The sequence below is a fragment of the Hoplias malabaricus genome, chromosome 16, assembly GCF_029633855.1.
Source record: "Hoplias malabaricus isolate fHopMal1 chromosome 16, fHopMal1.hap1, whole genome shotgun sequence".
NCBI classification, from domain to species: Eukaryota; Metazoa; Chordata; class Actinopteri; order Characiformes; family Erythrinidae; genus Hoplias; species Hoplias malabaricus.
Window position 1 is genome coordinate 4,692,536 of NC_089815.1, and position 20,085 is coordinate 4,712,620.

At 41.0% G+C, this 20,085-nt stretch overlaps 1 protein-coding gene across 1 annotated transcript in view; it reads right to left on the reverse strand.

Annotated features, from left to right (window-relative positions):
* Positions 1–15,974, reverse strand: part of igf1rb (insulin-like growth factor 1b receptor) — a 69,668-nt gene extending 53,694 nt beyond the window's left edge. Inside the window, exons 1-2 of the mRNA XM_066647525.1 lie at positions 14,590–15,974; positions 10,745–11,305 (exon numbers count right to left, since the gene is read on the reverse strand). Of these exons, the coding sequence (XP_066503622.1) occupies positions 10,745–11,305; positions 14,590–14,683 (655 nt within the window). The 5' untranslated portion in view covers positions 14,684–15,974. The remainder of the gene's footprint in view (positions 1–10,744; positions 11,306–14,589) is intronic.
* Between the last annotated feature and the right edge of the window lie 4,111 nt (positions 15,975–20,085).

Here is a 20,085-nt window from a genome sequence, read left to right on the forward strand (position 1 = left end):
CTCTTCCTGCACATCTCCTGCTGGATTTATGACAGGCAATCCAGAGAGAATACATTTGAAAGAGTAAAAGAGATTCAAAGAGTTGGGCTAAACAGATAAAATTCAGATTAAAACCTGTCAAAACCATAGATTTATCACAGTGGACTAAGGTGGAGCAATCAAATTCACTGAATGTAGACTGTGAGAACTGATCAGAGGCAAATTAGGTCTGAAGAGCAAAAAGCACTGTTCCTCAGAAGAGGAAAGCACTGTTTGGAGGCAATATTCTCATGTAAGTTTAGGTTGATATAGGTTAACATTCAATATTACATTACAAAACCATGCATTATGCTACATCAGTACAATTAATATTAGAATCGTTTTAAGGCTTTTTATATTCTCACTTTTATTGTGTTGTCACTATCTGATCAATATTCAGACAACCATGCAGAAGTAAGTAACACCATCAACAATGTGTTACAAAAGGCTTTAGATGAGGAAATAAGTTGTATATTAGGCCTGCAAGATTAATTGTTGTTTAATTGTCAAAACTGCAATATAAAGATGTGCAATTTTCAAATCACAACTTTAAGCAGAGTAGGGTTGGGTGTGTGTGTGGCATGGCCAAACGTCTGTTCTGTGTCTTTAAGAATGAGGCTAGGGAGGGGGCGTTGCCGGAGGTAAATGACTGCTGATGTCACTGTCTGAAAACAGGGGGAATAAAACACAAGCCCACCGCTGTTGTATGTTTAGCGCTGAGTTAAAAGAGAGAGGAAGAAAGCTGTAAACAGACAAAATACTCAGAAAATCCTTCACTCGACTTTGTGATCACAGGTGTATGTCTTTATCCTCTAAATGTGTGTGTTTTGAGCCTCAGTTCGCTGAAAAATCTGCTGTGGTGTGCTAACCACAAGAGCATGTTAGCACCAGCTGTGCTTCTAAACACTTTAGAACCGTCTTATTTCGCACTTATTTTCGAACTTTTCTATTCCTCCAGCACTAGTCGCTGAAATTTGCTCTCTCTCAGAAATAGGATTTTAATCGGCAACACGTGTGTCGGTGTGCAATGTCAGGCTGTGTTTAGTAAAATTCACTCAACTACGTGCTCACAGATATCAAAGGGTCAGCGCAGCCTGACAGCACCCTCTCCCCACGGTAATACAGCAATCCCTCACTATTTCGCGGATTCGCTACTTCACGGGGTTTTTTCAAGGGGGCTTACGGCCGCTATATCGCCTAAAAATATCATTTTCTTATGGTGTGTAAATTAAAATTATTTTTTAAATTATTATTTAAATGTATTAGACTAGGCCTGTAGGTCATATATCATTTACAAGTATTTCGTACGTACAGTACATGTATTGTTCATGTCCACATCCGAGTGAAATTTACTTACGCTAAATCACAGCTTAGGAATGACTATTAAAGAAACTGGTAGGATATCACATGTAGTTCCAGCTGAAAAACATTATAGAATGACTGTTTAATGCAAAGAGTGGGTTGTTAAAAGTAACAGGGAGGGTCCAAAAGTCCAAATACTCGTTAAATACATACAAAAATATCTTTCCTCTACTTCGCGGAAATGCGTCTTGGAACGCATCCCCCGCGAAAAACGGGGGATCACTGTACCACGATATTTTGAGAAGTTATGACGGTATGAAAAATGTGGATACCGCCCATACCAAAAGCAGAATTAGCAATAACAATCTCGCAACAGGTTTCAGTGAGGTTAACTGAACGCTAACAACACAATTAGCGATGTAATTTTTTGATAACTGACTCCAAACCAGTCAAAATCCTGTGTAATTCAAAAAGAGGCAGAGCCTACACTTGCACTAAAGCACACTTTGAACAGCACTCCCTCACTAAAGAAACCCTCTTTATTCTAAGACTTGCTTTGAGCAGTGTTTGGGATCAAGAAAGCCTAATCATCACATGAATACCACACACAGATTTAATCCTTTAATGACTATCAAACTAAAAATAGGCTAGGCTAAATAAGGGCAGGCAAGCATTATAAGATCTCTGCCCAGGTTAAGACCTCAGGCACTGGCATAAGCCATTGCACTTAACACTTCACTGAAGTCTCCTGGAGCGAACAATAGCGAAGGCCTTTGACTAATGTACTTGTGCACAAGAAACAGAAAGGATAATTGCCATGATTTGGTGACACCCTTCTGGAATCAAGGGCATGCTTTTGAAACAGTATGGCTTTTGTGTAAAGCTGGAAATAGTTCTGAATGTTCCAAATTCAATATCAGTTACAATTTCTGAACATATTTCTACTTCTTTTTAAACCAATGAAAGCAGAATGCATGAATGAACTTCTAGATTGCTTATGACTCCAGATAAGTATGTGACAATGTTAATTAAAAAAAGCACATGATGTAATTTAGACAGCCAATCGGCTCACAGATGCAAATAAAATCAACTATGTACATTATAGATACAGAACGGCAAATATATTTAATATTCAGTAGCATTTAAGCACTGAGTATTTCTTACACATAACCCTAGCTCTATTGTGTATCTAATCTTTATTTTACAAAGTCTTAAAAATGCTTTTTACTGTCACTGCACAACGTACAACAATCAAACCTAATGTGCCAACTTTAACACACCACACTGCCCATTTCTAATGTCAACAGTTTATGAAAGTCACGCCTCCGAGCAGCAGCCGCCCCAACAAACAAAAGTTTAAAAATGCAACTCCAACAAGACCTGCAGTGGAGCACGCACTCCTCTGCCTGTAGGGGCTATTAAACCACGGCTCAGTTAATCTCTCGTACTTTGCGGGTTGTGGCATCGTGTGGTGTCCGCTCAGACTAACCTTGAACTTCCTCCCCCACTCATCCCCAGACCACACTCAAACACAGCATCAAAAGGGACAAAAGCGACAGCGCTTCCTGTTTTTAACCATCGCCCTTCGCTAGACCATTCCTAACATGTTTGGGCAAAAGACTGGAATCCTGCTGTTTAAACAAGCAGTCCCAGGATGACACAAGCCCAGTCTGCCCCCCTCGCCCTTTCCTCACCACTGCCACAGCTACTCCTACCCCCACCAGTCATTTTCACACAACACACATTCTTGCAGGATGATAAAGCAGGCTAGTATGGACTGTGATGATTCAAAGCACGGTTTTTTTCTTCCCCCTCCTGTGAGGTGAAGAAGTATTTTGGAGAAAAAGTCACTAGAGTTTAGGTTAATGATAAAACCTCATTCAAACAAATGAGTGACAGCGGCAGCCAATAAACAACCCCCACATTTAAAGTATTAAAATGTTAAAGTATTAAAATATTAAATGCAAACAACTTCTCTATAGTCTTGGGCACATTGTTCCTTTCAATTTTCTTGCATTCTCTGAATTATATGGTTACTGCGAACTTAAAATATGAACAACACCACATCCAGACACTGATCAAACTCACACTCATGGGCTGAAACTCAGTATTTGCATGTGTTTGAATGTAAAGAAATGTTAACTTACATAACACTATATCAGTAATATAATTTGTCACTATGTAAATTAGAGCCCCTGCACGCCAGGCACTGATATGGTATAGCGGACTTCATACACAATAAATCCCTCCGTTTGTTCACTGAATTTCAGTGGGTTTTTTTAATTGGATGAATAGGTCAAGTCCCAAAATGCAGAAAATAATGGTATAAAAATCTACCATTATCTTCCCTTACTAAAAGTGCTGAACATACACCCTATAGCACTAACACACAGACGACTGGAGAGTACTTTATATCAAACTTGATTATGTTTGTTGTCAAAAACAGTAAATGACTTAGGGGTACACGTTCACACTTTGAGTAAGTTAAGATAATTGTACCATATTCTACATTAATTGCAGATTTTTAAGTTGTGATTTCATGTGCACCTTTTTCAAAAAGATTTTATTTACTTTACACAGTTCTAGTATGAAAGCTTACAAATGTTTACTTCACATTCTGGAGAAGAGAATGTAAAGTAATGTAATCTTTAAACACAATCGGACTCAAAAACCACTGCTGTGCCTTTACAATGTACATTGACCCCGTTTGTCCTTCAGTGGGCAACAATGTACCCGTGCAGTACCTTTTTCCTGAGAGTATACTGTAAATCTAATGTACCCATGTGTACATATAAACTAACCTGAACTTGATATTCCACTTAATAACCTCAGAGCAATCCAGTAATACCATGAGTAAAAATATGTCTGGAATATTTTACTTGGATTACCACGGCATGTGAGAGTAGCAGTTCTCCTCGAGACCTAGAGTTGATCAATAAAAACACTGGTTAGCCTTCATTTCTAACCTCAGCACTTGAAATGGCCTCATTGGCCAACAAGGTTATCTGAAGCCACCTGAGCAACAAAATTCCTAAAATTTAAATAAATATCTGAAATGAATGGAGTGTGTAACTAAAAAGGACGGAACACAAGAATGAAACACACACGTTCCAGTCTGTAGAGAAAATGATGAAGAAACAGAAGAGAAAACGCATCTGTGATAAAGCTATTGGTGACCAACAAAATTGCTGAAGGCCTCTTCAATCTACCACAGGCTTCTGCAATCTAATGACTAACGCAGACGGTCCTGACACTGAAATTTGTAGCAACCACATGTGGCGCGGACACATTTTATCACACAGATAGCAAACTCAAACACGTCTCCTTCACGAAGATCCTGTCCCTGAGGCTAAGAAGCACTCGCTGATGGACCGATCTTTTTCACCTTGACTCTGGCATTGAACAGGCCTGGCAAAGACACAACACCCAAACCAGGGAGAGGTCTTTATCACTTCACAAGGAGAGGTTAATGAAGTATGTGGGCAGAATCAGAGCACCGAGACACACAATTGGAAGTCACACTATCCCTTTGCCCGGCCATGCAGAAAGTTGGCCTTTAACATGTGGGCAGATAAACGGGCAGTAATTAAAACAAGGCTCCATTCTCCGGTCTAAAGCTCCGACTGGCCTTCTAACCAAACCTTCCTCACGCACATCCCACACACACACCCCCACTTCAAAACCCCTCCTCATGTGTTGGCTAGGAGTTGAATGTTTCCGGTGGTGATGCAGAGCGGATGAGATCACTCAGAGACGGCTCATTAAGTGATGAGAGCTTTCCTTCTGCCTCCCCTCCCCTGGGCCTCCCGCCGAGGCTGCTCACACTTCAGCTGGACAACAGGGGAGTGTTGACTGAACTTTCTGCGAACTGCACAAACCCTCCACACAACCATCTATATTTTATGTTGCAACACACATTGCTGGTTAATGTAACACATGCAGTACGTATTTCATAAGGTTTATCAAGCAAACATCAGCGTGACACTAACTTAAACCTGCGCTCTGCGGAACTGACTCAATCAAATGACTCAAATAATTTAAAGAAGGTGTAAAACATCAAGAATTCAATGGGAATTTTAATCCAATACACTTTTTCCTCACTATATGCCATCTCTTCAGTCTGTTTGCACACTGGAAAAAGGTCCAGTGTTTACATGCAGCCCTGGCTCTGTGAATGGGGAAAACAAAGCTTCTCAATTTAAATTGGCTCAGTGGCTCACTCTGATGCCCTTTCAAGCACAGCACAGAAACAACATCTGGAGGAGTCTGAATGGTGGAGAGACCTCAGAACTTTGAAAAGCATGTAATGAGATGAGGGTGTTGCTCTATTCCTGCTCCATATATGGGTAACACTGACTTATTTCTGCTGTTTCAGATGCATTACTTGTTGTGCAAGTGACTCAAAATTTGAGACTTAAATTTGGATGAAAGTAAACACTAACTGAAAAGACTAAAAAAATAAATAAATAAAAATCATGTAAAAAATTGCTTATGTGGTAATTCAAACACTGCATAAAATTCACAGACAGGTTAAACCTCAATCATGAACATGCTGCAGTCAGTTTCTTACTCAAACTTACTGTTCCACCTTAAAAAACACAGAGCTTGTGAATGAACACAAACAGGAGGGGGGAGTTTGTTTTTCTGTGAAGACAGTAGTTCTCCAGAACTTCTTGCCTTTTAGTAAGAATAAGGTCAAAATGTTTACAATTAACTGTTCCTGGTGAAGAAACTAGGAGTGTAAAAGTACACAAAAGTCACGGTTCATTTTGGTTGAACAAAAACAAATAAACAAAAAACCCACCACACTTAACACATTAAACACACTGAGACATTTATAAAACACAGTGGGAATGCAGGAAATGGAGATTCTAAACAGACACTTGTTTCGCAAAGTAGAGCCAACAAGACTTTAAAAAAAAAAAAAAAAAGAAATACATAACACAGAGAACTGCTGCACAGGGCTGCCATTAGTGCGGCGCCATCTTGGACTCTAAACTAAGGATAATAAGCTATGATAGATAATAACGATAATAAGCTGAGGAAGTTAGCCTCAAATCATCCTTGCTTCAACAAGCCATAAAAAATCTGGAGTGAACGAAAGCCTAAATTCCAACAAGTGTCGATAGGACAAAGAGCATCTGAGGATAACAGACATCACAAGACATCTGAAGCTCATCAGACTACTATTCAAACACATACTCTATACACATGTTCACATAACACTAGAACTGTTAATGTCATGCTCCAAATTCACAAGGGGAAAATCTTAATGACCACTCAGCACCATTAACTAACAAGATTTTCTCATTGGGTGTGTTTTTAGGAGGCAACCGAGGTAAAGGTAAACTTTTATCTATTCTAAACTCTTCTGAAAAGTTCAGTGATGGCCGGCTGGACAGCAAGCCCTAGCTGGGTAATTAAAGACATGGAGAGAAGAAAGGCCAGGCAGACTGACTGGAAACCACCACAAGCCCTTGAAGAAACATCTGTGTCCAAGAAAAACAAGGTAATTATATGGAAGGAAGGAGGAACTGCTAAAGTATTTTTCCCTCAGAGAGAGGCACCATGTCTGCCATAGTAACATCCCGTAATCCATGGAGACCACTATAGAGGCAGGCAGTGACTCGCCAGCTTTCAGCAAGCCCACTCTCTACCTGCTGTACCCTACCTGTAGAGTCCACACCATAGAAGTCAAATGTGTCTCAGTTGGACGTGGTTTGTAAGCGCTGTTACATTTTCAACAGAAAAAAAACATATAATGGTCTTTTATGACATCACAAATACAAGTGTTTAAGACCTGCACATTCACTGTTAGGTTTTAGCTTGGGCCTGCCAATCAGAAAATGGCGTATTTCACAAAACAGAATTTTACAGTTAACCAGATAACTTAAGCCCACAGTGAGTGAGTCAGCACCTATCCTTTTGTTTGTTAGTATTCATTTTGGGCTAAAAATATTTTAAGAAAGAAATCCCGCTTTGTGGAATTTCCCCCAGGGCTCATTTACATACCAATGCGCAGGTTTACCTCTAAAAAGATTAAGAAAGGAAAAACGGCTGTTGTGCTTCATAAAACCAAACCTGTTCTTTCAGGGGAAACAACACACAACGAACTGAGAACATACCTTAACCCTACTTTAAGGTAACACTACTTCGGTGGAATAGAAATGCAAAGAAGAAAAAAACAAAGTAACAACAAAGCACACGCTGTGGTGCCATTCTGAATTCCTGTACACACTGAATATATTTGGTGGTATTTGGAATTAATCTGCATACAAAACCTGAAAATATGCAGTGGTTTCAAGCTGCTTTTTCCTGTTTTGATTGGTTCTTTCCTCTAATTTACATTCTCAGACAACTTTCACACGCCATGCTGCTGCAAAACCAGACATTTCCAGTTGTCACTGTAGGAAGTATGCTGTTGACATGACTGTTCATATAAACAAGTCAAACACAGTAAGGCTTACATAGGGGCTCAGGGAAAACATGCTTCGGACACTGTCTTTCTAGTCATTTCTGATTGTCTATGGTGATGCACTGCAACTTCATGAGTCGTACTGGATATATCGTTTATTTATTTTGACAGAGACAGAGGGTAGTACTGAGAAAAATGATCACGTTTAGAATAAAATTCTTGATTATACCCATGAAGCTAGATAAAGTTCTCCATCTTACATTCTCTTGAAAGTATAAGATGATACAGAAGATATCTCACTGGTGTGTGTGTATATAAGATCCTGATTTGATCTGTTCACCTTACATCCACAAAAAGACCTACATGATGGAAAGTAAGTTATGCGTAAGCACCAGGAAAGCAAACAAAAACATAATTTGTTTTTCTAAATTGCAGATTAAAACTGGCCACCCGCAACAGCGTACTGACAGAGTTTAGAAGTCTATGAATAAAAATGAAGAGTTTGAGTTACTATCCAGTGGTTGTTTACAGGCTTTTTGTAACAGACCACTGTAGTACTACATCATTCTGTAGTCTGCATCATGCTCACATTATGAACTCTGGCCCTGATGTGATTTAGTCTGTGGAAGAAATGGCCAATATTGCTTCCTGTAGTAAATAAAAAGGTTTCTAACTTGGCTCATTCAGTCCTGTTAAGTTTTCTTACTGGATCCTTTAAAGTCAAAGCACATACCCACATTACATGTATAAAGACAATGATATCACTAAGATATGCACATCCTAGAAGTATGTATCCAGAGATAAGTGGATGTAGCTTAATGTGGCCCACTTGGAGGCCGGCATGAGGTTGATGCCCTTGGCTATCAAGATATGTGGCAACAGCCAGTCTGTGGAGTGCTGCCACTGGGAGGGCAATATTTCCAGCAAATACGGCATTGGCATTGCAGACATTCCATGTTTTCTCCCGAGCCGTGTAAAGTTAGAGCAATCAGAGTTAGTCAACGGGAGTGTGACAAATTCACTTTAGGAAATGTATGCGACAAGTCATGTCTGGTCATGCTTCTTTTACTCTCCCGAGCTTCATGTTACTACGGGCTATGCCCTTTGAGGTAGTCGATGCTGAACAAGCCAAAAAACAATAAGACATAAAATATGGGTGGCATGTGATGCTTAGTCCAGCCATGGAAAATGCAGGTCTGCACTTGGAAAAACATTTCCCAGACCAGCACTACATGTGCAAAATACAAATCGCTACCATCTACATTGCGCACACACAAGATCAGGGCTGTGTAAGTGCAGGACTTAAACACTGATGTAGTGAATGTCATTAGACAACAGTCCTATGTAAATCAAAGCTGATGCTTGCTTCTAGAAGAGAAATTTGGTTTTTAAACACAGACTTGGTAAGACATTTAACAGGGACTCTGATTGCTAATATTATAAATATGATATAATTTGACATATAAATATGCATTAGGTTATGAAGTCAGATGAACAAAGGATCAGGAGTGAAAACGAGGAGTGTATGGAGACAGGATACTTTCCACAGCAGCTCGGAAATATGCGCAGTCTGCAAGTGTCTGGACAATGGGACAATTTCTGTTGCATTTGGATTTGATGCAGATCTTTCATTTAAACATATTTACACCTAGACAGTGTGAACTAGACAGAAATCACAGTCCTTTATTTATACACACACAGTATTGTATGTGGAATTCTGTCTCTTTTTAAGAAAGATGTATTTTGTAAGAAAATGCAGGGAATGTTCTGAAATGGATTATATGCAACTCTCCCACATCAGAGGCCAGAATAAATGTGTACAGAACAAAAAGTCATTTGCTGAAGATCACAATTAATGACAGTGTACACACTATAACCCACAGATATCGTCAGACAATTGAAGACCTCTAGCAGGTATGAACTTTCTTGCTTATTTTGTTGGGGGGGGGGGTTCTGTGGTCAGTCTCATTTTCAGTATGTGAAACACCGCTCAGTGGGGTTCAGGTCAGGTGACAGACTTGGCCACTCAGGGACATACCACAGGATACTTCAGCTTGGGAATTTGTCCTCCCGTTGCTGTCAACAGTTACATCATCAATTAGGACATGAGATCCAGTTCCCTGGCAGTCTTACAGACCCATGCCACCAAGTTTCACAGAGGAGGTACTTTGCTTTGGATCAATGCATGTGCTGCTATTTTCTTCCTCAGGATAATATGCTTCTTGTCCTTCTTGAAGATGCACCCAGACCTCTGAGGATGACATGCTTTTTGTTCTTGAAAATGACATGTAGTTCACATCTTGAGGATAACCCTCTGAAGACATAATGGGGTTTGCCCTTTTTTTTTTTGACAGTCCTGAACACATTTAGTTCTAAAGTAGTGTTTATACACAAGATGACAATAAAAGGATGCACAGCTGGCCAAGAAACTACTTATGACATCCTAAAATGGGAGGTAGAAGTATAAAAGCCACTGTGATCGATGTCGATGTAGATACCCTCAAAATAAAGCTGTTAGCCTATACTTGAAGTTCATTGTCACTGTTACCTCTCAATTCTGATTGGAAGAATACACAAAGATGAGATATAGAGAGAGGGAGAGAGTGTACGATGCAACCTCATTGCTCTGCAAATTAACTACAATGCATTAGCTAGTCTGAAAACAGCCTGCGTGAGGATGAACTCTTAATTTATTCATCTTTATTCATCTATTCAACATATTTTATTTCAAGTAGAGAGATAAATAACTGACTGCAGCTAAGGCTGAGAAGGCTGGACTAGACCAGACTGCAAATATCTAGCTGATCCAGAGTTAGTAAAACTAGAATAGATCTTTAAATGTACATTAAACACTGTTAATTTCATCTGGAAACCTCATAACATCGGTTATGTATGTTAACGATTTAAATCAGCTTTTCTAGAATCCAAAAAGATTACGCGATTAAGCCGAGAATGTAACCTAAACGCAGAGTGGACCAAAGTACTTCTGAAGTTCCCACTAGCTCTTACCTTTCTGGCAGTGGTTGGAGGTCCAGCAGCGGTCTCTGTGGTTATCGTTGAAGGTGGTCTTGATGCATGGGGTCTTATCCTCCAAGATTCCTGGGCAAACATCTCCACACTCTTTGGAGGGCTTGTTTCCAGCAATGAAGTTGTTGAAATCAGCATCCATAATGAGCGACCAATCGACAGAATCCAAGTAACAAAGCTCCGTGTTCTTCTCGATCCGTATCCCGCCTCGAGTGATGTTGCGTAAATTGTAGAGCCCAATGTCCTTCAAGTTTTTCATTTCAAATATGACCAGAGCATAGTTGTAGAAGAGATTGCGGCCTCGGATGACTGTAAGATTTGGGAAGAGGGTGCTCAGGCTGTCCAGGCCAACAACACGGAAGAGGAGAAGATAGTCTGTAATCATGGTCAGCTTAGGGAAACTGAGGGTGCGGAAGACCTCCTGATTGTTGTTGTTTTTGCCTCCGATGAGGAGAATCTGCAGGTAGCCCTCAACCACCGTACAGTTCTCCAGTTTCTTGAAATCACTGATGTCATTTCCAATGTCGATAGCTGGACCACAGACTAGAAGAGGAAAGCAACAATGAAGATGGAGTTTAATGTCAACCAATGTCTTCTTAGGATACTGAGAGATTAATACAAATATATTAATAAATAAATAAAAATCTTGACTCTTATATGCACCATTTACATTCTTTGTCAACTTTTAAGGAAATCAAAGAGTTGACCACGTTATAAAACTATTTAGCAAATCTTAACACCCTGCTCTTCTTGTAGCCTAAAACTGTCCAGTCTGTCTGCAGACTCTTCCATGTTCACACTGTTAAGTAAACATTGCTATCTTTATTGCTTTGATGGTACTAGAAATCTCTTGTTTACATTTGATAACCACATCCTGGCTGGCCACCGTTTGCTCTCATAGGTAGCGGGCTTTCGGAGCTCCAAAACTAGGTCAATCATTGATGTCGCTGTTTGGAATTAATAAACAAAAAAACCTGAAAGCCTAAATGCCAGAGCAAACAATAACAACCCCGGCCTGGCAGCCAGACACGACTTAGAGGGTAATGGAAACGATGGGATTTAAAACTCTCAAATGACAACGTGACATATGCTGGGCTACTGACCTTGATGACACTGGCTATCTTTGCACAGAAAAACCAAGATAGCATGAATTAACATATTATTAAATCACCGTTTAGATAAATCTATTATAGTAGCCACGCAATCATTTAATTCTCTTATTGTAGATAAGTGAGTAATTGAGGAAACAACATTAATGTTCAGTAATGCCTCTACAAATATCTAGAAAGATCTAGAAAGCTAATTTAAGTATTTTACGAGAGATGTTTGGGTGCCAAAAAGTCTAAAACCTTAAATCACATGCCGATGCGCTTTGTGTGTCAACCACAAACCTGTGCCAGAGCTTTCCACATTTCAGCACAAGGAATAGGCTGATGATACCCATGACCAGATCAATGCAGTCGCTTCACAACACTTTCAAATTCAAGATTTAATTTGAACAAATCGCAAACAAGAGGGTTAACCAGGTTCAAGTGTGAAGTGATAAGTCACTGAGCCCAATTTCAACCACACTAAGAATTTTTTCTCTGTCCCAGCAGCAAAAGGTAGGTTATACTTAGGACCTCGATGGCGAACCTCCGCTGCCACCCTGCCCTGCAACCACTGGGGTTAACAGTAAAACCCAATTACACATGCTTCACAAACTCCTCACTCTTCCAATCAACAGAACCAAGTCTGTTTTGCTAGGGAAGGTGTTTTTACATGTTCTATTTTAAAACCTTAGCTTTTTTTCCCTCACTTGATGAACTGGATGAATCAGGGAGGCTTGTTTGCAGTTGACTTGGAAACATGGAAATTTTGTGGTGGCGAAACATGAAGGGAAAAGCAAAAATCGCCTTTTTTCCTCCCTCTCTCCCTCTCTCTCTGCATTGACAAAGTAATTGATTTAAAATAGACTTATTACATGGCCTCTGCTCATACAACACACTGAAATGATTACAAATGTAATTCTCTTTCCTTTTATTAGAAATTAATGACAGCTGTTTGCTTTTTCGCATCTTTACAGCAACAAAAGCAAAAAGCTAGATAACCCACAGAACAAATAAGCCAGAAAACACATCTAGACATTCACCCAAGTCCAAGAATAATCCAAATACTGGTCAAAATATAAATCCAAGTAATAATCAAAGATTTTAAATGTCTTAAATGCCTAATCGGTCATATTTAGGAAAAGCATTACTGGGGGCAAAAACAAAAGAAAAACTAGATTCCCCATCTTAAATACACAGATCAGAGGTCAGTTCTGTCCTCGATCTACCTTTGAACCATCAGAATATGTTGGATAAGTACTTGCTTTTCACAGTAACTTATTCTGACCTTCACAGCAGATGGTATTTCAGTCAATAGACGGTGTTACATGATGGCTGCTTAAACCAAGAGGTGACAAATGTCACCAGATGTTAAAACAAAAAAGTGAAAGACTTGACCTGAATAAGCCAAACCTTAATGACAATGATCACAGAGCTAAATCTACCAATCATTCTTCTGTCTAATTAAGTCTCTGTACGGTACCCAGGCCATTTAGACTCCCAAAACCAGGTGGTACACTTAGTTAAACAAACTACCTGCCCAAACTCAATTATTCCGTGTAAGTATCTTGGAAAACAACTAGAAACTTTAACTATAGGCAAACTGTCAAATTAGCAGTGATAGACTATACTCCACTGAGTCCTTTGAGGGTTTTAGCATTTGTAATATTCAGACTATCTTTAAAAGGTAGACTAACATTGCTATGCAGCCCATAACTCACAGTAATTACCTGCTTTGTGTTTTTTCTTGCAGCAATAAAAAGGCCCTCATAGGCTACATTCCTGTGTTTTTTCTCTCTAATGTTATTTTTGTTTACTGTTTTAATGTCAAAACAAAAATGTGTAGGGTTGTTGTTAGTCTCTGTAGCTTTAAGAATGATTAACTTCTCAATTATTTTCAGAGCTCTCCTCTGCTGCTCTATTCATTGTAAAATTTAAAAAACAAAAACAGCTGAATGAGGGCGCGAGGCTTTGTTTGACTGGCAATGATATGTAAATGACCTTGCTCTGACTGGTTGCTCTGTATCACACCTCACTCAAAGGGCAGTCCGAGCTGAAACATTGATATAACTTCCTAGCGAGCCTAAGACTGTTGTAGCCTGTGAAGAGGGCAATATGGCTTATGTAAATGTGTTGATTCTTCTGATAGCACAAAAAGAGCGAAATCAAAACAGGCCATACGGGGACTCCATTTCTAATCGGTTTGGGTACTTTAACAGTGCAGTAGGCAATTTTACCAGAAAGCCTGGGTATGTCATTGTAGCTCACCTGATACCTAATCGCCAAATGTTACATATCCAAAATCCTGATCAATGAAACAGCGTTAGTCAAAGTGACCTCCAGTGGCCAAGTAGGTGAACCACAACAACAAAGACATCTGTTTCTTCCCCAGAGTGCAGTTTTTCCAAGCAGGTTTTCTCAGGCGCAGAACGCACTTGTGCTGATGCCATTACCAAAAGACTTGTTTTTAACCATGCTCTTCCTATTTTAGACTTACACGTACCACTTGGAAAATAGAGTAAAATCGCCTAGTGCACCTTTAATATGGTTTACATGACAAACAAGTTTTTTTTGCCCACAGTAAGCCTTTTATACAACTCTCCAACTCCTCTTACAATGTGCAAAGACTGTGCTGACCAAGTTTTAAAAGTGTGTGAAAGTTATAATCCCGTTTTTCTCATATACATAAGGACTCTGAAAACTTCCAATGTGGGACTATCATTTCTTAGTATTACTTACTTTCTCCATTTGCGGGCCAGGGACAAATAGTGGAGAGGGACAGCAGCAGACCACAGAACAAGGTCAAACGGTTCCTTACTCTCCAAGACCTCATTCCTGTAAACACTAGAGCTGGAGAAAGAGAGATAAAAAGATAAAGACGAATAAGACTCTTCAACTGTGAGAAATACTCGCTGGGTCTCGTGGTCTGCGCTTCGGCGTTTTTTTTGTATTTTCTCTCTGAAAAGCAGCCTCCAAAATTAAATTTTATATAAAAGATTTTATTAAACGTTAGTTTATCCGCCTGGCTCAGCTTTGGGAGTGTTTCTTGGCGATGAAATGTGGTATTTTCGGGGGGATGGAGAAGGCAGAGCCAGACAGAGCTACTGAGGGCTGGAGGAATTCGTCCGTTGGTTTAAAGTGATTCTCTCTCGCACTCTTAATACAGTTAGCTTTAGCTTAGCTGTAGCTTAGCTTCAGCTCGCCTTTTCTTCAGCATGGACCAGGAACGGAGGATTCAGCCGCTCGGGCGCTACTCCGCCTCGGTTACTATCCGTGAAAAACCCCAGAAGAGGAGAGATAAAGCAAAGAAAACCGCGACGAGGCGATGTGGAAAGCCGCATCTTCGCACTCCATTGACGCCGGCTAAAGCCAAAGCTAAGGCGAGGCTAGCGCTGGGCTAACCGCGGTGAGACGTGGATGCGGAGGGAGGGATTTGCTGCGTGGTGCTGATCTCCTTCATAAAAGCAGCGACTCCTTTAGTTTTCGCCCGCTGAATTGAGACGGACAAAATCACAGCGCACGGCGGCGAACATGTAGAAAGTACCCGACCGTTAAGGCTGGAAATAAACGGTTTTCTTCCACTGTACGCGCTCCGTTTTCCCCCTCTCTCCACTCCGCTTTACTCAGATTTTCTCAATTACGCTGTTCCCAAGCAAAAGGCTGCGATATTTCCCAGTTTCCCAATTCTCATCTTCTCCAGTTTCCCACATGAAACGCCTCCTCACACACCCACGGAGCTCTGTCCTCCTCGCAGTGTTTATCTCTGGTATCGTTTATCAGATAAAGCTCGTAGTAAAGTCGTGTATCTGCAGCTCGGCGCCGTAAACAAGGCTCGGTATTTCTCTCTCTCCCTCTCTCCTTGTATGTGTGAATATCTCTCTCTCACACACACACACACTCACAGCGTTAGTGGGTTACGCTGAGCAAAACTAGAGGCGCACAGAAAAACTGGACTGGATCACAGGGATTTCTTGTTTGTTTAGATACAGGTCTCTCCCTGTAAAACCTGCCCTGAGACAGAGTGAGAGTATAAGTCTGGATACATTATATACCACTTAATTAAACAAATTATAATAAAATATATATTGTCTTAATTAAATTTATACATTAAAAAATTATATATATATATATCCATCCATTCATTGTCTGTAAGCGCCTATCCAATTCAGGGTCTCGTGGGTCCAGAGCCTACCTGGAATCATTGGGGTCAAGGCAGGAATACACCCTGGAGGGGGCGCCAGTCCTTCACAGGGCAACACACACATTCACACAACTTTTGAGTCGCCAATCCACCTACTAACGTGTGTTTTTGGACTGTGGAAAAAAAAAAGGAAACCCACGCAGACACAGGGAGAACACACCACACTCCTCACAGACAGTCACCCGGAGGAAACCCACGCAGACACAGGGAGAACACACCACACTCCTCAGAGACAGTCACCCGGAGGAAACCCACGCAGACACAGGGAGAACACACCACACTCCTCACAGACAGTCACCCGGAGGAAACCCACGCAGACACAGGGAGAACACACCACACTCCTCACAGACAGTCACCCGGAGGAAACCCACGCAGACACAGAGAGAACACACCACACTCCTCACAGACAGTCACCCGGAGCGGGAATCGAACCCACAACCTCCGCCATCGTGCCGCCCTATATATATATATATATAATAAACATTTGTAAAGCTTGTGTGTGTGAAAAAGAGCTATAATTCAAACCTTCTCTCATACAAACAAACATTTTTTTGTTCTGTTTTTGGGATAATTTTGTATTCAAAACCATGCGTGAGTTTGGTTTAGAGGATTTAAAGATGGAGAGTTCGATGTTAGTGATAGTGAGAGCTTGTGATAGATAATGTAGCTTATTAATAATTCATTTTAACTTATTAAATACTAAACAACCGTAACCAACAAATAACAAATGAGCTCAAAAATATCTGAATTTTGAATTACAACGGTATGTTACACAAAAACCATTTAAAACTTGTGAATGCCCTTAATGAGTGAATGAGGAACAGGTAGTTAATTCAGTGTAAAATGGCAAAATAAAAAAAGGTTAGTACCTACCATAAGTGGTGCAATAATAGACATCCCACTGAGTGCCATGCCTTCCCCAGGTGGAGGTGATTTATATTTGCATTGTAAATATTGCCATTCCGAGAGACTGAAATACTCAAAATATTTAAATAATCAGTGACAAACCCTGAATATTTCCATATTTATTTCAGCCTGACTTCCGTCTGTGTCACTGAGGTGAGCGGCATGGACAATAATCCAACACGGCTTTGTTAAGTAAACTATAACAGGGCCCAAACGAACAGGGGCAGAACTGTAAATGTGTCCAACAGGTCTCTTCTATTGTAAGCAGAGGGAAACATGTTGAATGCATTGTCCATAGTAAACGACCATATCGTGCGGGGTTCTGCCGATAAGCCTGAAATCATGTGACAGATGAGCTCCTCTCGGTTGTATACATTAAAGTACATTGCAGCATAAAGCATGTTTTCCAGCACAGAAGAGCCCTCCACAGGGAGTGAAAAGTGCTTGGACGTTGGTGGTCCACTCTGTTATGAAACAAGAAAGGCCTTTCTGCTGTGGTATAATCTGTGACAGTTTTGATTATCTCCGTAATTACAGAGCTCTTTCATCGGCCCATAGACAAGAGCACAAAAGAATTATTTTAATGCCACACATTACCTCAGCTCTGGCATACACACACAGTTAAGCTTCTGCTGCATTCCTACAATTACAGAGGACAAAAAGAGAGAGAGAGAGAAAACTAACTCTCTCTCTCCCTGCTGCTCTATCGCTTTCTCTCTCTCTCTTCCTTGTCTTTCCTCTCACTCTCCTCCATTTTCTCACCTGCTCTTGTGTATATCCTCATCCCTTTCCCCCCTGTTCTCTTTTCTCTCTTGATCTTCTATCTGTATCTACCTCATCTTCCTCTCTCACTTCTTTCTGGCTCTCTCTCTCTCTCTCTCTCCCACTCCCTCTCTCATGTGCACATTAAGCAATGTACTGATCATCAGTGACCACCCAAGACTAGATGTACAGGAATAAGCAGATACACACAAACACACACTGTGAAAAAGTGTGTACCCCACGCCCCCACACCCCCGCACCCCAAGCCCAAATGTTTTGCCTGTCCACTCGCATTTGTTAAGTCCTCATAAAAGCCCCCATAAAGACAGTGAGCAAGCCCACCTACTTGGAGTGCCTCTTTTCCAGCCTCATTCTGCCCCTGCACTCGAGTGGAAATCAGCCTGTTTACCGCCAGCAGGTCACACATGCTAATGAGCGGCTGTTTGTTTTCTGAGGAGGAATGGAATGTGGGATGAAGCGGGTTTGGGGGAGGGGGCTGTGTTTGTGGTGGTGGTGGTGGGGGTGTATTATTAATGATCCACTGGCATTTTTTGATTTTTACCCAATTGTCTTCCCAAATTTAGTCATATTTTTGTCAGTGCCTATTCCACCTGCTGTCTGGAACTCCCACAGTCCACAGAAAGAACACGCTTCCCTTCAGACGTTAAGCCAGCCACTGCTTCTTTTCCAAATGGCTAATAATACAGCACCAACGCGCTCGGAGGAGAACACTGTGTCTGTGTTGGCCGGCCCAGCTGTGCTCTCGTGGACTCAGAAGGCAGAGGCATCACCGGGGATTGAATTCATGATCTCCTTCTTTGCTTACGGCCTTGTTGCTTGTGAAAATGTTTGAAGGCTTAAACACAAAGTTAAAGTGAAGTACACATTTATACACCACAGTAATTACATTCATTCATTCAGTGTAACTGCTTCATCCTGTTCAGGGTCACATTGGGGTCAGAGCCTACACAGAATTAGTGGGAACTAAGCAGGAACACACCCTGGACAGGGCAACAGTACGTCACAGGACATCACACACTCACCCAGTCACTCACACACTCACACTTGAGGACAATAACACACACACACACTCACCCAGTCACTCACACTTGAGGACAATAACACACACACACACTCACCCAGTCACTCACACTTGAGGACAATAACACAGCATGTGTGTTGGGTCTGTGGAAGCAAACTGGAGCACCTGAAGGAAACCCACACAGACAGAGGGAGAACACATCAAACTCCTCACCGACAGCGACCTGAAGTCAGACCCAAGGCGTCCTCGGCCTCAGCGACTCTACCTTGTGGACATTCACTACACACAGACATCAAAAGTAATCACACAGCTGGAATGAGCAGAGGTCAGACATGATTCTGTTGTAATCACTTCTACCACCACAGGGGGGCGCTGGTTCCTCACAGTGAAGGACGCAGACCACAGGCTCATCAAACTCCAAAATAACTGAGTGAGCACAGGTGAAACAGGAGAGCTGGACTGGCATGACCTGGCAACCTTCAGCACGTGTGTGTGTTCAATAAGCTGCACAATGCCAGGACAGTTCTGAGCAGTTCGTGCCACTGAAATAGTACCTTTACATGAAAAGGAAAACACCCTCTTAGCTTTAAACAAGAGCTTTAAATGGATTTTTAAACATCAAGTTAAGTAAGTTTGGACCACTTCTGTTTGTTGGCTCACCTTGATTTTTGATGTAGTATAAAGCGCAGATTAAACTGAACATTGAAGAGTTTATCGAGGGGTTAAATGTTGTGTTCTGGAAGCTCCACTGATGGTCAACCAGTAAAAGAGCTAACCAGCACCAGACCAGAGTTACCCATCATTAACCTGGTTAGACCAGCATTTACAATGCAGAATAAGCCCAATGAGAATAACAGATTATAAACAAATGTTTTTTTAACCACTAGATGGCAGTAAGTGCTTTCACTGTTAGTAGAGTCTGAGCCGTAAACAAACACAGAGTGAGCAGTATTTTACAATATCTATTCATTAAAAATGGACAATGGTGTAGTTATTTCACGTGACACCTGACCTTACACTTCTATGATGGCAGTAATCAAGTCAAGTGATTTTTATTACAGAAACTCACCATAACTTGTACACACTGGAACGAAATATTGTTCAAGCACAGGGGCAAAAACTACAGAAACACACTGCACTGTTGGCATTGTGGATCCAGCACTTTGTGCAGTAGTAGGAGTGTAATGCATATGGCATTAAAGGAGAAGGAGAATCATAAACGTATTTCACACTGGCCTTTACCGGGTATGCATGTAAAGGGGGGTGCACTTTCCAAATAAGCTTTGCTCAGCATTACTACACACGGGCACACCGTCACTTGACT